At 37.3% G+C, this 25,543-nt stretch overlaps 1 protein-coding gene across 1 annotated transcript in view; it reads right to left on the bottom strand.

The window, feature by feature from the left end:
* The window catches only part of soga1 (suppressor of glucose, autophagy associated 1), a 50,125-nt gene that overhangs the window by 6,765 nt on the left and 17,817 nt on the right, over positions 1 to 25,543 (bottom strand). Inside the window, exons 4-10 of the mRNA XM_052594202.1 lie at positions 12,174 to 12,233; positions 10,719 to 12,026; positions 8,669 to 8,797; positions 7,206 to 7,331; positions 6,841 to 7,071; positions 5,032 to 5,178; positions 4,730 to 4,897 (exon numbers count right to left, since the gene is read on the bottom strand). Coding sequence (XP_052450162.1) covers positions 4,730 to 4,897; positions 5,032 to 5,178; positions 6,841 to 7,071; positions 7,206 to 7,331; positions 8,669 to 8,797; positions 10,719 to 12,026; positions 12,174 to 12,233 — 2,169 coding nt within the window. The remainder of the gene's footprint in view (positions 1 to 4,729; positions 4,898 to 5,031; positions 5,179 to 6,840; positions 7,072 to 7,205; positions 7,332 to 8,668; positions 8,798 to 10,718; positions 12,027 to 12,173; positions 12,234 to 25,543) is intronic.

The raw sequence follows: 25,543 nt of genomic DNA, 5'->3' as shown, positions 1-25,543 counted from the left end.
CATTTTAGTTTATTTATCCTACACCTTTAAATAGGTGTATATATTTATTAAAATACAAATATATAAAAGTGCAATTAAAGAAATAGTTCAAAACGGAAATGTACTCATTCTCAGGCCATCTAACATGTAGAATTCATTTTTACATTAAGAAAGATTGTACAAAATGTAGCATTACATCACTTGCTCACCAATGGATCTTCTGCAGTGATTGGGTGCCGTCAGAATAAGATTCCAAACAGCTAATAAAAACATCACAATAATCCACAAGTAATCCACATGACTATAGTCCATCAATCATAGTTTTGTGCAGTGAAAAGCTGCATGTTTGTAATAAAAAAATTAATAATTTAGGCATTTTAATGTATGCTCCTGGTCAAAATATTAATCCATAATCCATGTCTATACCCTGCTGGCCTTGCACATCAAATCCACAAACATATTTTTTTTAGAACGGATTTTGCTTATAACTCTTTTTCACCAGAGAAAGCAATATTTGGATGCTATTGTTGTTGTTATGATATTATGGAACTCCTAGAAAGAGGTATTTTAGCTAGAAACAACCTGCTTTTATCAGCTGTTTGAACTCTCATTCTGACAGCACCCATTCACTTCATAGGATCCACTGGTGAGCAAGTGATGTGATGCTACATTTCTCCAAATCTGTTCTAATGAACAAACAAACTTGTGGCCTAATGATTAGATAGTCGGACTCATAACCCAAAGGTTGCGGGTTTTAGTCTCGTACCAGCAGGGATTGTAGGTGGAGGGAGTGAATGTACAATGCTCTCTCCACCTTTAATACTATGACTGAGGTGCCCTGAAGGCACTGATCCCCCAACTGCTCCCATAGCGCCAAAGCAAAAAAAATGGCTGCCTACTGCTACGGGTTTGTATTCACGGTGTGTGTGTGAGTGTGCTTTAGTTGTGTTAAATGCAAAGCAATAATTTACCATACTTGGCCACATCACATTCACTTAAGTAATTATTATATTTATTATTAAGAATAAATAAAAAAAGAAAACGATTCTGCTAAGTAGTATATTTAATAAACTGCTTGTTTGCTGTTTATTCAACCACTTGAATTGTTCAGGCTCTATACATCATATTGGTTGTTTTACAGCTGCTTCAAACATGGCTCATCCAATTAGATTGTCATGATACTTGGTTATATTTTGTATTATGTTCCCGGCAATAGTAATTATGAAGCCAGCCTACTCTTTATCCCCCCATCCTCATTTAAATTCCTCCTGCTCTCTAAGTTGGAGCCACAAATCTACAGAACTCATAAATTTTGTGAGTGTACGCGAGTCAGGTTATTAAAACACACAGCCTGCTGGGAACTCAACTCATCAGACAATCAGTGACTAGCTTCTCATGGTGATAATGCCTAATGAGTTTTGCTTTGGATGGCAATGAGAGGTTAATGGGTTGATGTGGTTTATTAAAGAGAGGGAAAGTTTTTTTTGTTCCAGATACCTCCTCATAAATGAAAAAGGATCCAGAAAGACTTTTATTTCCATCTGACTGTTGACGCGGCTTTGTGGATTGTGATTTATTTTAATCACGTTTGACTCACGTCATAAATTAATAATAGGTGGCAATGTGCAGCATTAACAGCATTGACTTTATAGCATTATCCAAACAAAATAACCGGTATGAATAACCTGCCTTGTTGATGCAGAATTTTCTGTGACAGGTTGTTATTAGTGACAGAGGTTACAGCTAATTCTACACCATTCCTTGTATTATCGCATGGCTTATTCTCGGAACCACATTCTTAGTGAAACAGAGGAAGTACAGATTAAAACGAGGAGTGGCATGGAGATAGGAAGCCCTGTAATATCGACCTATCAGAGCAGTAATGGTGAAAGCGGCAGTCTAGTGTCATTAGAATCTCTGGAGAGCATAGGGCTATTGCTTTTGTTGCAATCTATGTTATGTGACCTTTTTTTCTGCTGTAACCTTTACAACAAGAAAGGGAGGAAAGTGAGTTCAACAACTGATTGCATGGCCTGGCTCTTTACAAACAGATGAAGGCATCTACAAAGTAAACACATTTGACTGCAGTGCAGGTTCGGCTCCATTAGCAGCATTTTCTTTTTTTCTTTTTTTTATTAACAAATGTATTCTTGTGTAGTGCACCACTGTATAATGAGTACAATGGCATGCTTGTCTTATAATCTTGCTTGTAATATTTTGCCATATTACCTGCTCTTTAGATACTTTCATTGCTATCAGCCACTGAAACCTATATTGGACGAGCACTATATGAAAGTGTCAAGTGCCCTAGTGTTTACACTCCATTGGGCATTCATACTGCGATTGTCTTACCAGGATGAACATATTCTCCTTTCATACAGGACAGGTCTCGGATTTTAATATTGCCTAAAACATCCAAAGCAGTTTTAACAATAACATGCAGGTATTGTACATAATCGACCAATCGTGGGGCTGCGCGTGAGAAGATGAGATCTACAGGGAACGATCAAAGTAATGCAAATACGCGCACATGTTCAAAAAAGACAATCAAAAAAGACACCAAAGTAGAGAGTGATTCGAAAGCATAAGGAGCGTCTGTTCTGCACTCTATAGCTCTCATGAATGTCACACAACGATCAACCTGCACAGGGCAAACAGCTTAAACCTGGATATTTTAGGTAATATTAAAATCCTGTCTGGGACGTGTCCTCCTTTGTTTACAAGCTGTTTTACTGAGGTCTTCCTGTGCTTAAAACATAAAGCGATTACGAGGCATGATACATTTCATTAAGTTGTACTGTTTGTTTGTTTGTTTTTTTCAGCAAATATTCTGATGTTCATTTATGTTTATTTTGTGCTATAACTAGTAGTAAAGAGCAAGAGATGATCAGTTCACATCCGATTAGGCAGATTCAACAATCTGTCAAATCACATTAAAGAGCATCAAAATGGCATTTATTATTTGAGTTTTGTTATTATTGTCAGAATTTGTAAGCTGAGATTGTTTTATATCAATAGTAATAAAACACGATGTTTATTATGATTTTTAGATGGTATGCACTCTTCAAATAATGTTCAGTGAAGTTTTGTTCATGCATCAACTGAATAGCTTAGAATAAATAATCTTGATCCAATAAAAATGTCAACCTAGCCCTAGCGTCCACACAGCTGACAGGTTTACTTGTTGTACCTTATCCGTATTTAATGCACAAAATATACACGTGTCCTAACTGCATGTGACGCGACACCAGGATGCAATAAAAGGTATCTTTTCCTTGTTAATCAGAGGTTTTGTCCCAAATAGCCACAACGGCAACACGCAAAATTTTGATTTTAGAAACTGGAACAACAATATACTGTAGAAACTAATGACAGTTATAATCTCAGGTACAGATTATGTGCTTTATTAAATATTAATATTGTGTGCCATTTATAGGCAAAAACAGACCGTTTTCCAAAAGACGTACATTAAAACTGAATTCACTATGAACCAACAGTTATATTCCATAACAAAGATGGTATCAGTAACTCAGTATGTACTTTTAATAATGTTATGTGTAGTTAAGACACAGTGTTAGTAAAAACAGCTGTCAGTATATGACTAAATGTTTACTGTGTATTCACTGCATCACTGCTTTATTCCATATTTGCTTCTCATCTGTAGCCCTCTGTGTTTATCAGACTGATGCACAAACTGTGTCTAAGTCCTCTTCCTCCCCCAGCTCATTAATTACGTCATTTAAGTAGACTGTAGTCATGAATGCATCTCAGAGCAAAGATATTAAACTCATCTTTCACCATCATGCCCAGAAACAAGCCTGTAAGCACACACACTCCCTCTCGCCTCCCAGTGAAATGCCACATTGCTGCTGACACACTGCAGATGGCTCACACAGCTCTCTCCCCAGAATACTGGTGCATGTCCAAACCAACACCAGATCAAATAACAAAATTACAGGCCAAATCTAGCATCTTTCCAGCCTGTGTGACAGCAAACTGATCACAATATATGTATCTGGCTTCAAAAGCTCTTCTCCAGAGGTTTCCAGAATGAATCTCCCATGAGGAATTACTGTAATCTGTGTATGTTAAATCAATGATTATGGCCCTGAGTGCAGGAGTTAAATTACCCAGTGAGATCAATGTTAAAGTAATTACTTTACACCTACAGTACAAAGTACCTATAAAATGATTCACCTCTATGGACTCTTTCAGATTTTATTTTGTTACAAGCTACAATGTATTTAACAGAGAATGTTCCCACTTGGCAAAGTACTCTGTAATGTATCTATAAAGTACTCAATAATTCTCTTTTTTAATTATTAAAAAAATAAGTAACAGAAAATGACTGCATATATGATTATTCCTTCCACTATAATAAATCTTTAATAGGAGCATCTTTGTAATTACAAATTACAAATATATACAGTTTGTTTGTTTTTTGCCTATGTATTAATTAAGTTTTAGTCTCTCCATAACAAAATTTTCCTTTAAACTGCTTTCAAATCTTTAAGGGATTATTCCAGCAAAGATAAGTTTTCATCAACTGTCCACATTCCTGCTGTTGAGCTACAGGAATATTTTGATTTAAAAATATTCAAAGTTTCGAAATGCAAAGCAGGAAACAAACTGCATTTTCAGGCATTTATGTAAATGTCATGTAAAATGAAGACATCGAGTTCTTTAGAAACAAATTTTGACACTTGAATTAAGGAAAATACCAGTTATAAATTCAGCCATTATCACTCACCTGAGTGATAATACTCTTGAGTTCCATCCGTTCGACTTCCCATGATGCTTTAGCACGGGCAAACTGCTGTGTTAACTCCTGTGAACTCTGACGCTCCTCGCGCAGCTCAGCGCTCAGGTCTTGTAGCGCCACCTTCAGGTCCGACAGAGTACTGCTGAATCCACCAGGCTGTTGAGGACAACAGGAGACGGAAGCTGTTTACATCAACATACCCATGAAGCCTTGACCATAATAAGATTCAAATGTAAAGCATGTTAGTATTGTGCAGAAGTAAGGTGTTTCCAATCTTTGTTTTAACCCACCTGTGGACAGCTTTTCTCTGCCAGGCTGTGCTCTTTGGGTGTAGGATTGAGTGGCTGCTCCTCAGCAGCTGACATCTTGTTGTCTCCATAGTGGGAAGACAGGCCATCTTCCTCGAGCAGGATATGAAGATCTTTTACACTATTAACCTAAAAAAAAAAACATACTGGACTTAAAAGTTACAATTTGTAAGATATTTGTAAAATATCCAAAAACCACTAGGCTAGTGTTATATATTTTGTCCAGCTGATTACTCACAATATCTCTAATGTTTTCAACTACTTGTAAATCATGAGAAAATTCCCATTCTAAATAGTGACACGGGGCAGTGCAGTCGCTTGTCAATGACGTAGTTACCCTTTGTTACCGCCTTTACTGACGTAGAAACCACATGACAACAGTGTCCTGGACAAATGCGGAAGTAGCTTCGCGTCAAACTTCAACTAGAAAGAGATGTCGATCTCGTGAGACAGGTGAGTTGTTTGATTCGTTTCTTTACAGAAATCATATGCTATTATAACGATCAACAAGATTTGTATTATGGGGCATACAGGCTAAATGCGGGGCATCGCGTCTCTAGACCCACACGAGGACACGTCTGATCCATAGTCTGATCGCGTCTTTGCATTGACTTTTAGTATGTAATCTACTCGCGCAAATCATTGAAATCCATGATTTATCTGTCTGATTGATGGCCGTCAGTGGTTGGGTAGAAGACAACAAATCCCATCATTCCACGCTCCTTCTGAGCATCATCAAACCACGTGATTGTTATTGTTTTGATAGTGCGCCCTCTAGTGGCATGTCTTACAACCTGTACCTTTAAATCATATCTTCAAAGAACACGGTTAAAAAAATTTTGCCATCAGTAACGTTTTGTAATGTTTGAGAAAGAACTCTCTTATGCTAACCAAGGCTGCATTTATGTGATTATAATACATTAAAAACCAAGCGATAAAGATGGCCCTCAAGACAACAAGATGCTGGGCAGTGACAAGCTATGGAAAAAACAGTATTTTTTAAAAGAAATTGATGTGCCGACTATATTGGATCTGACTCTTCTTAGTGAACGCTTAATAGGTATTGAGTTATTTATTAGTTTTTGACCTAAATCACAGCAGAATCCATCTGTGAGGAATGTAGACTGTCAAACAAACACAACGTTAGCCAATCATAGCAGCATAGCATAGCATTTACTTCAAGTTTACAATCCGCCATGCCTATTCAAACAGAGCGTTCCCATGAGGGAGGTCAAAACAGTACAGAAAATAGCCTATTACTTCTAAATTATGCTGTTTTTATGTAAAAATCTTGATAAAATTATAAGTGAAAAAAGCTGGATTTTCAGCATCATTACTCCAGTCTTCAGTGTCACATGATTCTTCAGAAATCATTCTAATATGCTGATTTAGTGCTCAGGAAAAAAATTATTATTATTATCAATGTTGAAAACAGTTCTAATATTTAGTATTTATGTGATACATTTTTCTTTGATTCTTTGATAAGTAGAAATTTTAAAAGAACGCCATTTAATTGGAAGTTGTAATCTCTTGTAACATTATAAATTTCTTTACTGTCATTTTCTGATCAATTCTATTCACTAGCCACCCACAATCCAGTTTAATTAGGCTCCAAATGTGAATGAATTGTGCCATGCAGACATATGAATATGTTTGCACCATTTTCCAATTTGCATAATTCCCTCAGAGAATCAGGTGATAAAACAATGCAAACAGTATATGCAAATAAACCTGCATTCAGCATGCACAATTCATTCCTAGTGAATTCTCCAAATAAAAAAGGCTCCATACCTCTAGGATATCCTTGCTTTCGGTGTCTAGTTTCTTGCCGAGTCTCCACTGTTTGAGGAGCCAGCGCAGCTTGAGGCTGATGAGGAGCAGGCTCTCTTTGAGCTGCTGTGACTCCTGCACCAGGAGGTTTCTCTCCTGACTCCACAACTTCTGCTGCAGACGCGTCTGTAGACTCAGACTCTGCAGCTGGAAGTCACAGCGGAGGAGAGCCTTCTGATGCTCTTCCTGAAGCTAGAGAGAAAGAACAAGAGAGACATTAAAATTGTCTGGAACCAATCAGATTTAAAGGTTAGTTTCAAGTTTATCAAGTGTTCAGTGTTTCAGAAAGATCTAAATTAGCACAGCATGTATTAACGTGTTTGCACCTGAGAGAGTTTATGTGTGTCATCGTGGCGTGCCAGTCTCTCCTGTGACAGTGCTTCCTGTGCTCCCTGAGCCTTCTCTCTCGCCTCAGACAACAGAGCGTGCAGCTCGCAAACCTGCTCTGTCAGCTAGAAAACAACATGAAAACAGAGAGAAGGAGAGAGAAATAGAAGTAATTGGTTAATGCTGTAGCCACACAGTATTTGTAATACAAATAAACTGGAACAAATGGCAAAACTTGCTGCTTTGTAAATGTCAAACGTTCCTGTCCTACAATGGGAGAATAATGTTTGCAGAGAACACAGTCTTTATTACTTGTCTTTCTGTCAGACACAACCGTAGTCCTAGAATAGCTGATTGTTTGGTCAACCAGATTTTTTCTTAGATTTTGTTTTGATTAGTAGTTTGGTTTGAAGGTGGTTCAAATTGGATAAAGTTAAGGTGCTAAAAATAAGTCAGCAACAAGCATACACTTGCTGATGGGCATCTTTGGCTGCTTTTTAAGCCACTGTTGGGTTAACTTGTTTCTTGGGACCCCTGTGTTTAGCTTAAAAATGTATATTAAGCCCTCTAAGAAACACTTCATATCATACTGAGGTGGAAAAAAAACACCTAAATATACATGACTTCAATATATAAGAATATAATATTTAGAATCTTTTTTTTTTTTATCGAACCCACCCAAAATTTCAAAACATGGGATCGGAGCTTGATCACAAGATTGCAGTTGTCTCTTTTTCTTTTTGAAAATCACATTTGCCAGTTAGTGGAAACGGTGGATGATAAATTGTTTGGGAGGAAACTGTTGATGGCTGGAGGTTTCACTGGAATGCTGCAAGGGCGTTTGGCACAGTGTTTGGGACACCAACTCGCATAATGTGTTCTTTCATGATTTAAAGCTCTGCATAATGGACTCTTTTTAATCATGATGTCAAAACTTTAAACTGTCTTCTATTTAAATACTTCATATTTCTTAGGAGTTTTTTTATGACATCTTGTGCAAACCTAACGGATGACTGGCCTTCCAAATTTACTAGAGGAAATAGAGAAGTAGGCCTCAGTCTGTACAGACACATTAGTTTCTGTATTGTGGTAAATATAGTGTAATGTAAGAACGTAGTGGGGTTAGGGCAAAACTAAACCATGTTGGCAGTGAGAACTATATTTGCTCATATCTCTGCATGGGTGAACAGGCCTTGTTTTGTTTATGAACAATCTATGAATGTCCTATTTAATAGACTTTACATTCATTACCTAATCCCTAATTTCCCAATTCCCTATGAAATTCAGATTTGAGCCTTCATTGGAAGGATGAGCAACATGCTGCCTCAGAGTTTGTCCAAAACAGATAGCTTACAAATTGTCTAGGTGAACAATGGGATTTGGAACACAGCCATTGTGTGTTCAATTGTAAGACATTAGCTAAAGTGAAATGTTTTTGTGTGTGCATGTTTTAGTGCCTTACCAGATCAGAGTTTGTTTCCTTTAAGTCAGATTTCTCATCTTTGTTGCTGTCTTTGTGTCTGTTGCTCTCCTCCTCTGCCTTGCATGGGTGAACTTTGACTTCACAGTCTGGCTGGTCTCTAGAGTCAGGCTGTTGCATGCATGCATGGGCAAGTTAATGAAGGAAAACAAAAAACAACAATAAAAGACGAGCATGATAGAAGACAGACGAGATCAGGAGGAATATGATGAAGAAATAAAAAAAGGTGATGTGTAATATGGGTATATAAAACATTTGGAGAGATGTAAGGACAGAATAGACATATTTAAACAAAAATGACAAATGAAACGTGGAAAAAAGGCATAAAGATACCCATGAAGCGCCAGCAAATAAAAATTCACAACACAATGAAAAGTATGTATAGGAAAAACAGTTTGGTCATTGTGGTATAAGACAATATGCCAAAAAGAAACAAAACAACAAGAAGTGAAAGCATCATCTTTGGTTTGAGGAGGAGGAAACAGGAAATGGGGTAGCGGGAAGCAAAGGAATCATAAAGAGAGGGAGAAGAAAAAGAAAAACAAAGGAAGAAATGTTGCAGCGACCACAGGTCATGGTGCCCATGCAGTGAGGAAAAAGAGAGAGAGAGAAGGAGGAAGGGAAGAGTCTGGATTGGATCTCAAGAGTTGGGCCTCTAATGGAGCCTAAATTAATGCCTGTTAGATTAAACCTCAAATGTGTCAGAAAATGACAAATCTTTCAGTGTTTTTCTGTCTAATACAACAGTGTTGTATTGGACCCTGCTGACTGATTGGTCATTTTCTAAAAATAAAACTAAATTATATACTTTTAACCACAAATGCGCATCTTGCACTAGCTCAGCGATACACGTCAGTGACCCTTACACATTATGTAATAACTTTGCAAAAGTCACACATGGTTAGTTCTTTGTCCATTTACTCCTGTTGTTAAAGGTAGGGTTTAAATCTCCTCTCATTTTCTCCTCCCACTTCAAAATTGTCTGACATTGTTGCTTTACATTTTTTTGTACAGGGGGTATGACTTTCTTTACATGTTTACTTTGTAAACACTTGGTCAATACTTCCGCCTTTCCAACATGACTATGCAATTAATGCAGAGCTAGTGCAAGACAAGCATTTGTGGTTAAAAAGTATATATATATATATATATATATATATATATATATATATATATATATATATATATATATATATATATATATATATATATATATATAGTAAAAGACTGATTTATTTACTAAATAAAACCATTATTCTTTGGCTGGGATCATGAAGAGCCCATTGAAGTTACATTAAAACTGTAATTTGGACCTTCGACACATTGGTTCCCATTGAAGTCCACTATATGGAGAAAAATCCTAGAATGTTTTCCTCAAAAATCTGAAAAAAATTTATACTGAAGAAAGAAGGACATGAACATCTTGGAAGACATGGGGGTGAGTAAACTAATCCTTTAAGAGACTTAGATATTATCTTTAAAAAAATAATAATAATAATCTATAAATATCAAATATTGATTTTACACTTATTTGCTAACATGGATGGACGGATTAGACAGTTTATTATGATTGCTTGAATAGTCAGGTCAAAAAATGTATTGGAAACCGCAAAGTCAACATTTTATAACAAATTATTATTCCAGTAAACAAACAAACAGACAAACAAACAAACTTATACTATAGGGTCTCATTTGAATCTACACATAAAATAACAATTACCAAAAAGGTGGAATCCTCAATCAAAATGAAAACCTTTACAACAGTTCAGTTCTTTCCCACAATAATGATTATCTACTCCATTAGAGGCCTAAATGCTATCCTCTATGAGGCCTTTTAATGCACTACAAGCATGCATTGTTATAGTGGTCAGCAACCCTTTCTAAGGGATAGAGCAGTGTAAATACAACTCAATGATCTAATCAAGCAAAGCAACAAAAAGAAAACTTGCTGGTAAAAACACAAAAAAACTCAAAAAGGAAAAAGGAAAGAATAAAGATGCAAGGGATTATTTGACTTAGAGATTGAATGTACCTTTTGTTGGGTTGTGTTCTGGTTGAACTGAGCATCTGGAGGGCATGGGCAATTTGCTGCAGGGTCTTCTGCCTCAGACAGCTGGGGCATCAGGGACATCCCTTCCACACGCTCCCTCTCCGGGGTCTGCCCCAGGGCATCCACCCTCTCACTGAGGGCCTGTAGCTTAGCCTGGAGCGACTGCAGTCTGCCATGCAGGGCCTCCACCAGGGGCAGCATGGAGCTCTGGGTCTGGCTCTTCTCTAGAACTGGTTCTGCAGACTCGTTTGTCGTAATCTTATGATAGAGGGCATCTGGTGAGATACAGGAGGGGTCGGGTGATGTCAGAAGCTGAATGGCTGAGGTAACAAGTAGTGCCTGGTCGCGGATGGCGAGAAGGTCTTTTATGCTGAGGCACTGAGCAGTATGAATGTGACTTGTTCCTGAAACTTTCAGATTCTTCTCCTCCAGAATATCATTCTGCTCATCACCAACTGGGCCTTCGCGGTGCGCCTGGCTGGGGACACACTCAGCCGAGTCCCCTGCTTCAGCATCAGTCTCCAGCGTTGGACGTGTGGATCCCTGGTTGGAGGCCAAGTCACAGCGTTGAAGGTTGGACAGAAGCACGCGGTTTTCATACTGGAGCTTCTTTACTTTGCCATTCAGCTCTACGATCTGTAGCCTGGCAGCAAGTAGTTCTTTACGGCTGGCTTCGTTTAGACCAGATCCTCCATCTTCCGAAGCATCAGGGATGATCGTGGGTGAAGTGAGGGTTGTGGATGACAACGGCTCTATTTCAGTGACAGCAGAAAGTTCAGACTTGTAGTGGTTGAGCTCATTCATCAACAGCTTGTTCTGCTCTTCCATTTCTATCAAGGAGCGCCGCAGCAGATCTGCCTCTTCTTCCACAAACTGTAGGTGGCGCTGCAGCTCCATCACATTCTCAGACGTGGAAAGCAGCTGACTTCCGACTCCACCCATGACGCCAGCTCCACCCGGGGAATCTTGGATCTTCATATCATCCATTTCAGCACGAAGGCCGCGGTTTTCCACCTCCAACTCCACGATCCGTCGGCTTAGAAGGTTTGCCTCCTCTTCCACCAGTTTCAGGTGGACTTTGACCTCAGCCTCTCGGGTGTGAGGAGATTCGGCGACCTCTTCGACAGTAAGTGAGGCATCAACATCTCCGTACACAGAGCGATACTTTGCCAGTTCCTCCCTCATCGCCTCGTTGTCTTTGACCATCTTGGTGAGTTTCTTGCACATGAGAGCTGACTCCTCCTTGGCAAAGTGAAGCTGGCACTTTAGGTCTGAACTGTCTTCTGGAGGCTGGAGAGGAACATTTGCAGAGACCAAACAATTATTAGCCACTAAACACATAAAGCCACACATTGCTGTACTTTACCAGTCCTCTTTCAAATAATATCACAATAGAAGCAAAGTCGTCAGATGTATCGTAGTATTAGAGTCCATTACCTGAGGCGATGCTTTTTTATCAGGTTTGTTGTTTGGTCTGGCACCTCTCTTCTTCAAGTTCTAGAGGGAAAAGATGATAAATTAATTTAAAACGTGTAAAAATATGAATGAGTATCTCTTGTTATCCTCCCCTCCCCAGCCACTGCACATCCACTCTATCACACATTACTTCTCTCTCTCTCTTTGTGATATTTTCACTCATAAATCATAATTTGTCAGCAAACCAGCATGGAATTAAACTGAAACACAATGGAGATAGGAGGATGACAGAGAGTTATCAGATACATTATAAAACAAATAGTTAAGTTAGTACAAGGTTTCAGCTGTGAGAAAGTACACAATATTCACAATAGGTGAATACAGACAGACTGTTGGGTAAAATCCAATTTTCACTTTCTGTTATATGTGGGCTAACAGAATGGCACAGGTTAATGGCAATGCTACTTTAAATGGCACCAAACATTAAAATCAATACATTTGTGCTGAAAGAAAATGAAAGCATTGACTTAGCAGTGTATCGACCATTTCTGTGCCACTGTTTATTTTAATTGAATGTGGTTTGCTGAGTCTATGGGAAAGAAGTCTGAACATAATGAGATTATAGCAACGTCATTTATCCCACCACTAACTCCCACTGGCCTCGATCCACAAGGCCTGCACATGTAAAAGCTGTACAGTGTTTATACATGCTGTGTGATGGGGTATTATTCTGTATATGAGTCCTCCAGCACAAACACACTCATTCACAGTCACTCTAGTGACTGAGTGTTTCCAACTCTGGCGCTCCATACACAGTTATGATAAAATTCCATCAATTCACAAGACTGATGGGATTTTGCCTTTCTAATACAACAGACGTGTTTCCCAAACAGAGTTTTTTTCTTTGACATGCAAAGTTTCACAATTTCATATATATAAACCTACAAATAAATAGGCATTTGCAAGAATTTATTTTGCCAACTGGCCAATAACCTTATAAGGAACTGTGACATAATAGATGGTTTAAAATGTTATACCATAATTGTCTGACCCTCACTGACAATTCAAATCAAAGACAATACAAGCTGTTTACTAAAGAAAACATCATTCAAGACTCATGTTTCTTCTAACAGTGGAAGGTTTACCATCGAAGGTGTGCAAAGACGTTTTTGTCCTCCAGAAGTCATGTGGCACCATGAACATGGAATATTCCTCACATTAAGCAACCTACATGAAAATATGGGGAACTAAATCATAATATGAGGAGTTGCACTATAGAGACTGATTGATGCTTGAATTTGAAACCTTAGAATTAAATGTTGTTTTGACTGGAAAGTCCAGTTATGACATTTTGATTAAACATCTCAAGTAAAAAAAAAAAATAATAATAATAAATTGATGAATTGTTAATACGATCTATAGAATTTTTTTAGAAAAGAGTGAATTTTCATTTCATAACGACTTTAATTAGAAGCATGACGGTAAATGTTTAGTCATGTTCATCATTGCTTAATTTATTGCTAGCACATGTTGAAACTCTCAATCCAAGTAGTCAGTCATCTGATCACTGAATAGTTTACCAGCTACCTGAATTTCAACACCATGAGACCTAATGCAGGTACAGAAATCTGAGAACAAGCACGCACACACACACAGGTCTATTCAGCCGTGCCCTGATCTTGTGCCTGCTTGATTTATTCTTATGAAACACACTCATCCTCCAACACAGTCTGTAAGGAATAAGTCATGTTACAGTCAGGGGTGAAGAGTGTCACTGTATTGAACAAACCCCATCCATCCTGAAGAAACAACGGAGAGCTCATTTATATCATTCTTTCTAATTTCACCTGCTCATTTGACTGAATTATGAAGACTTGAGTTAGTGGAGTGTGTGAAACTGAGAGGTCACGCTCTACTTCACACACTTTTTCCTTCAAAATCGAAGGAATGTTGCGTAAGAGAGACTGCTGCTGAAACACGAGGCTGGGTAAAGAGCTGAATGTTTCAGAGAGGATTCTCTTTCTTTAGACAGGAGCATCATTAGGATTTGAATTACATAACCTATCTATCTATCTATCTATCTATCTATCTATCTATCTATCTATCTATCTATCTATCTATCTATCTATCTATCTACACACACACAGACACACACACACACACACATATATATATATATATATATATATATGTGTGTGTGTGTGTGTGTGTGTGTGTGTGTGTGTACAGTATATATATAAAGCATTTGTGTACACTGCTTCAATGAACTTGAGTCTTCATGTGGAGGCACATTTAAATAAGTCATTTGTATGACAGAACAGTTAATGCACTTTAACATGAACATGTCAAAAGGCATCACAGAATTGAAGTGTTAGTTATTTGTCTGCTGTCTCTGTCATCTCCAGAGGTTCCTGTAATCCTCTACATCCCAAATGACTCCAGAGAGTGTCACATTTCCTTTCTTAAAAATAGAAGGTGACAAAGCGAGTACACTAGGAGGAGAGACACACTGGTAAAGATGTGGACGGATTATCTATTTTGAGAACTGCAAATAATTCCATGACAAACTGTTTATCAGGAGAGCAGTGTGTTTAGGTGATGTTAATAGGGCTGAATGAATAAAAAAAATAACAATCACAATATGGGTTTTCAAATAATGCCTTTTCAGCTAAAAAAATTAATTTGCTGTATATTGAAGAGTGAAGCACATCACTGTGTTTAGCTGCATGTGAGCAGCTCATGATCTGGGGCCTCATTTATAATTGTTGAGTACGAACAAAACCTGCCCTGAAACAGGCGTAAGCCACTGCAAAAGGTGGGATTTATAAAAAACAAACTTGACTAGAAAATTTGCGCACATGCACACAAATTCTGACCCATGCGTACAGACTTTTCTTCCTGGAGAAAGAAAAGTAATGAAGTAAACAATGATTTTAAACTTTTTTTCATCATTTACATTTACATTAAATATTTCAGTCTCGTTTAGGGTGATAAGCTCTGAAATTATATAAAGTCATTATGCATAAGTTAAACCAAAATTATATGAATTTAGACATAGCGTATTCATAGTGGATACGCTTGATTACTTTTCCTGTGGTATGTTATGTTTTAATGACAGCGAGGAGTGCTATAGGTGCACAATAATTTATCTTTAAAGTAAACTGCACATCTCATGTTATAAGAAAATATTTTAGTGAGAACAATAATCAGTGATGCGCCCTTGCTTTGATATTTGAATAGGTCCAATGGTAATAGCTTACTGTACAACAACAGCTGCACAGAGGTGTTGATGTTGTGTGACGTCATCGCCACAACATTATGAACAATACCACTGTATTTGAAGGATACAACTAGAAGTAAATGGTCAGATTTGCTCATTTCCTTTTAAAAATAATTTGTCAATGACACGAGTCAGATAATTGTATTTACACTGCAATACATATAGGCCTATATTTTTCCAATAAAAATTACTAAAAGATGTTCACCTTATCAGCAAAACTGCGTTAATTTAATTTAATTTAAAACAATTGAAATATTATTATTATTATTGAATTATAAACGGTTGTTTATGAATATTTTGATACATTTATTCTAACACATAACAATGATACCGGATGATCTTTAGCAATATAAATGAATGTGTATGGCACAAATGGCATTTATAGTCCGTATCTCATATTTCCTTAATGTCTTGTACCTTTGCCTGTGTTAAACATGGTGTCATGTGGATAGAAATATGCATAGCAATTATATGCAAATGAAGTTATGCATACTAAAACTAGGTGTTGTAAGCTGAATATAAGGTGATTTCGGGGAGGAGACGGGGTGGAGATGCTCGTACGCACAATCTTGCCCTGACTGGGATTTTTTAAAGGATTTTTGCGCAGCTTCTGCCGTACGCGTGTTTTTATAAAACATCTGCACGCATGAAAAATCTAGCTTTTGTTCCTACGTACACGTTTTATTAATAAGACCCCAGGTGTTTTCAGTCTCTCAGATTGGCGTAGTTCACAGTAAATTTTGCAAAGAGGACACTAACAATGTGCCTATATTCGTTTCAACCGCGGATAGATGACAATAAACACTATTTTTCAAGTTCAAGTCCACTGACGTTAATCTACTCTCCTGTCTGGCTCGTTTGTCAGACAAAATAGCAGATTCGGCTTTATGATTGGTCAGATCGAAAACTCCCAGTCAATTGCTCAGATTATTTAGACTACCAGGTCAGTAAAATCAGCCACAAATTTTCCCTTTGTCTTGACTCAAATTATTGGAGGGTCAAATTCAGAAGTTTTTACACAAAGTCCAAAATACTTGTAGTTTTCAGCTGAATGCCACAAACAAAAGGTCCTGCAAAATGCTATACTATTACTACCGTGTGAAATGTTGAGCATTGCAAATGCTTTCTACTCTACATACTACTGTGTACCACTCCAAAAGCTGGACATATGCACAGACATAAGCTATGGTAAATCCATTTTCGCGTTGTATGTTTTTTCTTAATTCCCAGACCGCAGAGACACGAGTCCCCGACCGTTCCAGACTATAATGAGTTCCCATGACAACGGCTTTTGTGAGCAGTTCCCCTGTAGAGTTCAATGGAACAAATTGATGAATAAATGGGGGGAGGAAGTAGGGAGAGGGAAAACAGGAAATCACAACCTTTCAAATCCATTTAACATGAGGAGGACCCTCTCCTCCTGCACAAACAGGCAAAACAACTACAGAAAATGACCACGCTTCCCCAGCTTTCACTCTTACTAATTGTGCTAAAGCACAAGGGTGCCAGGAGCCAGATCATTATCAAAGCATTTTTCATAAAGCAACTGAGAGCCTGCAGGTGCTGTGTGTTTCCCACACAAATTCTGTCCCTCCGTACATGATTGGGAATTGAGATATTCTGTTGCTTTGATCCACAGCAACAGAATGTTTATTAGTTCACAACACCATGCCTTACACAAAGAACTGTTTAAATTATGTTTCTCCCCAAATACATTTCCTATCTTCTTTATATCCAAAAGCTGCCCACGGCTTTTCTGTCCACATTAACCTGAGGCAACTCAAGACCAGAATAAATTTGAACCTTCTTCTGTCCATCCTTATACACACATGGTTTTCTAGCATGTTTTTTTCTTTTTTTTTTTACCCCATTTCATGTTAACTAATGTGTCCTGGAATAGAAATATGAGATTGTATCATGATTTACCTCTCTGTGATGCTCCATATTAAACAGGCTGTTTTGGGCACTGTACATAATTAGAGCATGCAGAACACTAGAGTAAAAATACATGTAAGTTGTACATTAACTACTTTACATAAAAAAAGAGAAGAAAATCCTAGTTTGCAGGATACATCTCCTTTAAGGAAGTCCTAATGGAGCATTTATGGTTAAATCACTCATACACACACACACACACACACACACACACACACACAGGTGCAGGCAGCTTCTCTGTCTGCCAGGTTCTGCTGCTTGCATCTGTCAGCAAATCACTGTTGCCATTTTACCAATGCGAACACAACGTGCGACATATTATGCTCATCCTGTTCTTGGATTACTTATTCAGGATAAAGTTTTGGCATTAAGCAGCATTTTCCTCCAGCTTTCTCACACTTAAAGAGTGACATATGCTCCTGTCCACCCGTGAGCAGGACGGTTCTTTTACATGCTTATCAGGCTGAGTGTTAATTAGAGCTGGGAAACACTTTTATAATTACATATGATGCCCTGAGGCCCATGAGAGAAATGCAGATATGTGTGCGTGTGGGAAACAGAAACAGAAGGGAGAAGTGATGGATGGAAATAATGTTACATGATCCTTCAGAAATCATTCTAATATGCTGATTTGACGCACATGAATAGAAAGTTGAATAGAATAAATTATGTGTGCGTATACAGTACAGACCAAAAGTTTGGACACACCTTCTCATTCAAAGAGTTTTCTTTATTTTCATGACTATGAAAATTGTAGATTCACACTGAATTAGAATATGGTGACATGCCGATCAGCTAATCAACTCAAAACACCTGCAAAGGTTTCCTGAGCTTTCAAAATGGTCTCTCAGTTTGGTTTACTAGGCTACACAATCATAGAGAAGACTGTCGATCTCACCGTTGTCCAGAAGACAATCACTGACACCCTTCACAGGGAGCCACAGACATTCATTGCCAAAGAAGCTGGCTGTTCACAGAGTGCTGTATCCAAGCATGTTAACAGAAAGTTTAGTGGAAGGAAAAAGTGTGAAAGAAAAAGATGCACAACCAACCGAGAGAACCACAGCCTTATGAAGATTGTCAAGCAAAATCGATTCAAGAATTTGAGTGAACTTCACAAGGAATGAACTGAGGCTGGGGTCAAGACATCAAGAGCCACCACACACAGACGTGTCAAGAATTTGGCTCCAGTTGTCGTATTCCTCTTGTTAAGCCACTCCTGAAAAACAGACAATGTCGGAGACATCTTACCTGGGCTAAGGAGAAGAAGAACTGGAGGAAGGGTGGAGAAGCTCATAGCCCAAGTTGCTTGAAGTCCAGTGTTAAGTTTCCACAGTCTGTGATGATTTGGGGTGAAATGTCATCTGCTGGTGGTGGTCCATTGTGTTTTTTGAAAACCAAAGTCACTGCACCCGTTTTCCAAGAAATTTTGAAGCACTTCATGATTCCTTCTGCTGACCAGCTTTTTGAAGATGCTGATTTCATTTTCCAGCAAGATTTGGCACCTGTCCACACTGCCAAAAGCACCAAAAGTTGGTTAAATGATCATGGTGTTTGTGTGCTTGACTGGCCAGCAAACTTACCAGACCTGAACCCCAGAGAGAGTTTATGGGCTATTGTCAAAAGGAAAATGAGAAAAATGTAATAAAATTGAAATTTATTCATTTAGCAGACACTTTTATCCAAAGCGACTTACAGTGCATTCAGGCTATCAATTTTTACATAGCATGTGTTCCCGGGGAATCGAACCCCCAACATTGCGCTTGATAGGCAATGCTCTACCAATTGAGCTACAGGAACACTAAGAGAAACAAGAGACTAAAAAATGCAGATGAGCTGAAGGCCACTGTCAAATAAACTTGGGCTTCCAGACCACCTCAGCAGTGCCACAAACTGATCACCTCCATGCCACGCCGAACTGAGGCAGTAATTAAAGCAAAAGGAGCCCCTACCAAGTATTGAGTACATGTACAGTAAGTTAACATACTTTCCAGAATATATATATATATATATATATATATATATATATATATATATATATATATATATATATATATATAAAAGGTCATAAAAAGGTCACATGGGTTGAAAAACACTGCGTCCTTCGACCTCTACATGAACATATTATTAATGTGTCTGTAGCATATGAAAAGGTCTGTTCTGCCTCTTTCTTTCTTTCTTTCTCTTTGGTTTGTGAGTTTAATCTCTAAGCTTCTGTTGTGTGCACACTTCACAAAAAAAGCCTTGGCGCCACCACAGCTAAGGACACCTCCCTCTTTCTTTCTTTAATCACTTCATTTTCACCTCCTTCTTTGAGTGCACTCCAGTACAGCTGTTTCCATATTATGATTTCAACATTTAAATTTAACATTTAAATTAAACCTGATCAACCATCTCACAAATATAACAGGATGTAGACCTGTGAATACATACTGACAGTCTGTCGTCAGTGTGTTTTGTGCCATTTGGTAAACAGAGAAACAGAGAAAAAAGTGGTGGTGAATCCCACCTGTACTGAGGATCAAGTAATTGCTCCCAGTGTGGGCCAATCAAATCTAACTACAGCAGCCTGTTCTCATTAACACCACTCACACAGCAATCAAAAGCAGTCACAGTTTGCCTTAGGTTGGGGAAATATCCAAAAAAAAACACCGTCTGAAGATCTCTTTATCTGTAACCTGAAAGAAAATTGAAACAAAGATTCCATAGATGTAACAGTCCTTATATTTTTCAACATGTAAATTGATGAAAACTGACTATAAACCTGTATAGGATCAGCCTGAAGGAATTGGCCCCTTCATCTATGATCGGTCCTAGATACCACCAAAGCTTTGGATCGAGTATCTGTCCTCGTTTTCTACGTGAAAGACAGTACGTCATAACAGGAGCGAAACATCCAACTCCCCACAGCCAAATAAACTGCTCTTTGTCTTCGTATCTCGCCCTCCCATTTCAGAGGAATTCAATCAGGGAGCCCATGTGCTCCTTAGCGAGAATAGCAAGCACTTGACGCTCATTAGCGTGTCAGGTTGCGAACCGCATGCGGATGAAAACTCTCCTAACATTCCTCTCATTGCTCACTTGGTTCGTTCTCTCATTTGTATTAAGAACGACATTTGGCTTTCAGACTGGGAGACTGAACTTGGGGGAAGTTTTTGGAACATGTGGAAAAGTCAGAAATAGGTCAGTTTCCTCAGTTTACAGCATAGCCAAGGATGGAAATATATGAGTAAGATTTGTAGTTTTGTTGACATCTGAGTGGTCTTTTCTTCACTTTTGCATAAGCAGACAGTCTGTACTAGTCAAGAACTAGAAGACATCTCAGACTGAATTCAATATTTCAGGAGAAACATTCAGGAGAACCTCTTAAATCTCAAGAGGCTATATGAAAAATCTGAGAGCGGGCGAGTAAGAGAAAGAATTACTGAGCTGGAGAAAATATGATGGGCAAGTACACACATCAGCACTATATCATAGGATATGGGATGGAGGTCTTAAAAAAAGCATACCCATTCATCTCAATGGCAATTGTTTGGCTGGACCAGAATCTACCTAGAAGCAGGCAATTTGAAAATGCACTCAGTTCTGCAGTCAGGCTGATTTGAGCCATAAATGCATCATGAAAGAGCTGACTGCACCAAAAGAACAAACCCCAGTTCAAAACACCCTGAGCCGTGAAGTCAGTCTGTTTAACTTTTTAAAGGCATACTGTCATACAGGGTTGTCAATTGAGAAGGATGCTATATATTGTTAGATGGTGCAGTTATGGCATTATAACAATGATTACAAACACCTTGAGGAGGCAGCTTATATATTTAGTTTTTTCAATGGTTCACAAACTTATTTCAAGTATAAAATTTGAGTATACATGAAATACATAAAAATAAATGTGCATTGAGACGGCTACAGAGTTAGTGATGAGTCACAAAGGGGATACATTTTAGATAACGCTGCAGCAAGCTTTTGAAAAATCATTAATAGGTTATTGAAATGGTATTTAAGACATTTAGATGGTCAATAGAGAGAAACGGATGTCTAAACGGCTAGACAACAGACTTTTAAACCAGATTATTTATCCACGAGCTGTGTAATTAGATTGTGAGTCATTTAATGATTTCCTAATCAATAGCTTTTCTTTATTAATGAAGATAATTGTCTATAGCACATAAATAAACACATTGCACCTCAATCAGTATTGAATGGTTTTTTTGCCAAATGCCACGGTACTGCTTCAGCTGAACAAACTGAGTATGAATTCATTATGATAGCATGATGAATCAGTATGCATGCTGGTTTAAGGAATTTAGCTGCACTGTAACTCAAAGCATGAAGAAAATATATAAGTATACTGTGCACAAGCAGAGAAAATTGGTGGTTATACATGTACAGTGTATAATGGCACGTATGTTTCATGACTTTACGCACTGAACAAAAAGTTAGACAGTGCAGAAAAATAAAACATTTAAAATTAATAGATTTTATGACAGCAAAAAAATATATATATATGACCTGACCAATATGACCAATTAACTTATTTTCGAGGTAAGGATCAAGTAGCATTCACATAAATTCTCAATCTAAATAAACATGACTGTTACATAAAATGTAATCTTGCTCTACACATATTTTTGTGTATATTGTATGTACACCTAGGCCTAGGTTTAAATAAAATAAAATAAAAATAATAATAAAACTATTATTAAAATTATATATAAAAAAATTAAGCAAATTTTGCTCCAATTTTTTTAATTCCAGGGTCACTTTCAGCTTTTTTCTTTCTACATCTAGTATGTACTGTGCAGTATGTAGTGAGGACTACAGTAATACCCTGTTATAATAGAGCTGTAGTTTCTGCTGGTCATATTTCCTCAGATTATTGGTCTAGACAGATTACAATGATAAGGTGAGCAGGTCACTTGATGCAGTAATAAACCCATTCTACTGAAGAGAATCGCTGACTGTATAATTCTGATGTGAGATTACACAATCAATCTCAATCTCTGCTCACCTCTCAAGTCATTATATCTAAACCAGAAGATCCTAACTACAATCACACTTCTCCAAAAGCAGTTCAGGAGCTTTGTCTGTAATGAACCCATCACATTTACAGATGACTCGTAAATCTATATTTAAACCACAGGATCCCCTTTTTGAACGTGCTAAAATAACAAGAGTCTGCAGATTCCAACAAGCCATAATGAATAACCCTTTAACAAATCAGTGAGGTGTACAGACGCAGATGAATATTGAGTTAGTCTTGTGCAAAGGCAGTGAAGCGAACACTGTTATCCATGCTCTATATAAATCAATGCAGCAAAGTGCATGCACATGTGGTTCTATAGCACTCAGTGTGTGTGTGTGTGTGTGTGTGTGTGTGTGTGTGATGAAAGTGGAAGATTGTTGGTTGACCCAGATTAGGTTCACAGGACAAGGAGTTCCCAAGAGCCTGGATATGAGGAGACATGTCTTATATAAGATCTGTCTCATACTCAAAATCAAAGCAACAGCTTACCGATCTGATTAGGAAGAAAGCGGAGGATTTGAGATCGAACCACTTAGCTTCACCTAAGGGACCAGTGAATTTGATCAGAGGGCAAGAGGCGCTTGTTGTGTTGTGTAATGATGTAAAGGTCTGAACATGTGTGTAAATCTGGTAACAGGAATGAAGACTTGTCTTCTGTATAAATGCTTCTTTTACACTTTTTAACATCTCACACACTATAAACGATATCTATAAAAATAAATGTTTTGTGCTGAATGGCTTGATTCAATAATATGGATTTTGTTTAGCATAATCAGTAGCATTGCAAATCAAATTCATTTAACCTCAGTCCTGGGAAACACAAGTGGATGGGAGCTGCATGACACAACTGAAATAGCTCTGTAGATCAATACAAGCTCTCCGTGAGAGAAAGATATTCGCACAGTTGTTAGAAATATCTGTGCCACAAACACACTTTCAGCTGATTATAAATCTTATAGCTCCTACTTTTTTATTAAGTTTGGGGTGAGTAAGTTTAAAAAAAAACTTTTAAAAAGGCATTTATTTGATCAAAAATACAGTAATTTTGTGAAATATTATTACAATTTAAAATAACTGTTTTCTATTTTAGTATATTTTAAAGTGTAATTTATTCCTATGATGTAAAGCTGAATTTTCAGCATCATTACTCCAGCTTTCAGTGTCAAATTGATCCAACAGAAATTATCAAAAATCACAAATAATTTGCTGCTTAAAGCATTTTCTATTATTATCAATGCTGAAAACTTGAAAAGTTGCACAATATTTATGTAGAAACTAGTGCTGTTTAATTTAAACGATTAAATGCGATTAATCACATCCAAAATAAAAGTTTTTGTTGACATTTTATATGTGTGTGTACCATGTATATTTATTATGTATATATAAATACACACACATACAGGATATATTTAGAAAATATTTACATTTATTTACATATAAACATTTATATATTTATATTCTTATATTTTATATTATATATAAATATATTTAATATATAAACATAACATATGTTCCTTAAATATATACACGCATGTGTTTGTATTTATATAGACATAATAAATATACACAGTATATATTTATATATTATGCAAAGAAAATTTTATTTTGGATGCGATTAATCGCGATTAATTGCTTCACAACACTAGTAGAAACCATCAGGATTCTTTAATGACTAAAAAATTCAAAAGAACAGCATTTATTTGAAATAGAAATCTTTTGTCACTGTTTTTGATCAATTTAATAGATCCTTGCTGAATCAAAGTATTTTTTTTAAATCATATTGATTTCAAACTTTCCAAAAATATGCCACTAGGATCAAACAATTATTAAAAAAGAAATAAAAATGAAATTATAATAAACTATTCAAACAAGTAAACAGGCTAGTATGTATTGTCTGGACAATATTTCTAGCTTGCAAAAAGATTGACACAGCAGGGAACCTGACAGATCTAATCTTGTCCGACATGCTAAACTTCTTTCAAACAGCTGATCTCAGCTGGTTTCCACAGACACAATCTTAATACATGACATGCTGCTCACCTAATGCAGTTTGTGTGGACATGTATCCAGGAGACAACTCAATTACCCTGCCATTAGAAGTAGAAATAGCCAGCCAGTTGGTGCATGCATGTGTGTTTTTTGTGTGTGCATGGGTTTTATAAATGACCTACAAGCGCTGCAGCATTGTCATCATTATCAAATCTAATAACCTCTAGCTGCATTATATGTCCTTCTGTATGTGTATGTGTGTATCATATTTAAGGCTCCAAACATCAGTCAAACACATATTTCCCTTTCTGCACTTTCTTTGTCTGTCAGTTCTGCATACTGCTGAGCTTCATAAAAAACGAGCTTGCCACTAACTCCCTCCCAACATCCTCTTATTGTTTGTTTTACCTGTGCCATTTGTTCAGTCGTGTAATTCTCAAGTGGAAGCAGTTGGAGATTACAAGCTGTCTGTCTGATGTGTACAAACATACACACACATACAGAGCTATGAAGTGTTCATATAACATCAGAGTTTAGGTTTAAGACTTTCATTTAAATGTGCAAGTCTAAATCCTACAACTGTGATTGATGTGATTGATTCATGTAAGCACTGACATCCCAGATGCTTTTAAAAAATTAGACCATTTTGTTACCTGACCAACATGGGTCTGGTGATCTGACATTCAAAAATAGCTCTTACAGATGGCTCAAAAAGGAAAAAGAGGAAGACATGATAAATGGCAAACAGCAACATCAGAGGTGTGTGTTGCTTTTATTCTGTAGAAGTGTGTATGACAAGCCAGAAAAAAGTACAACTTGTAATGCATTTATTTAAATAAAATACAGTAAAATTTGAAAATAATTTTAGTTTCCTATTTTAGGAATTGTAGTCAACCTGCCATACCAAACAATAGCACAGGGAGATGCCAAAGACTGCATATAAACTACTGTACGGTTTCATTCAGAATCACTAAACACCAAAATACAAATGAAAAATAAACCCATTCTGAACTCAGCGATGTGAAGGCGGCTCGACGCTACAGTAAATAGTTCCTCTGTCAGAACGCTGTTTGGAGCATCTGATGGCCATATGTGCGTAAATACCACTGATCCTCACAAACTTCTCAGAAACACACGGGCATCCATTATAAAACACTCATTATT

Source organism: Carassius gibelio, chromosome B23, assembly GCF_023724105.1.
Source record: "Carassius gibelio isolate Cgi1373 ecotype wild population from Czech Republic chromosome B23, carGib1.2-hapl.c, whole genome shotgun sequence".
Taxonomy (NCBI): domain Eukaryota; kingdom Metazoa; phylum Chordata; class Actinopteri; order Cypriniformes; family Cyprinidae; genus Carassius; species Carassius gibelio.
The sequence above is the reverse complement of the archived record's forward strand: the minus strand, read 5'-3'. Positions and strand labels throughout refer to the sequence as shown.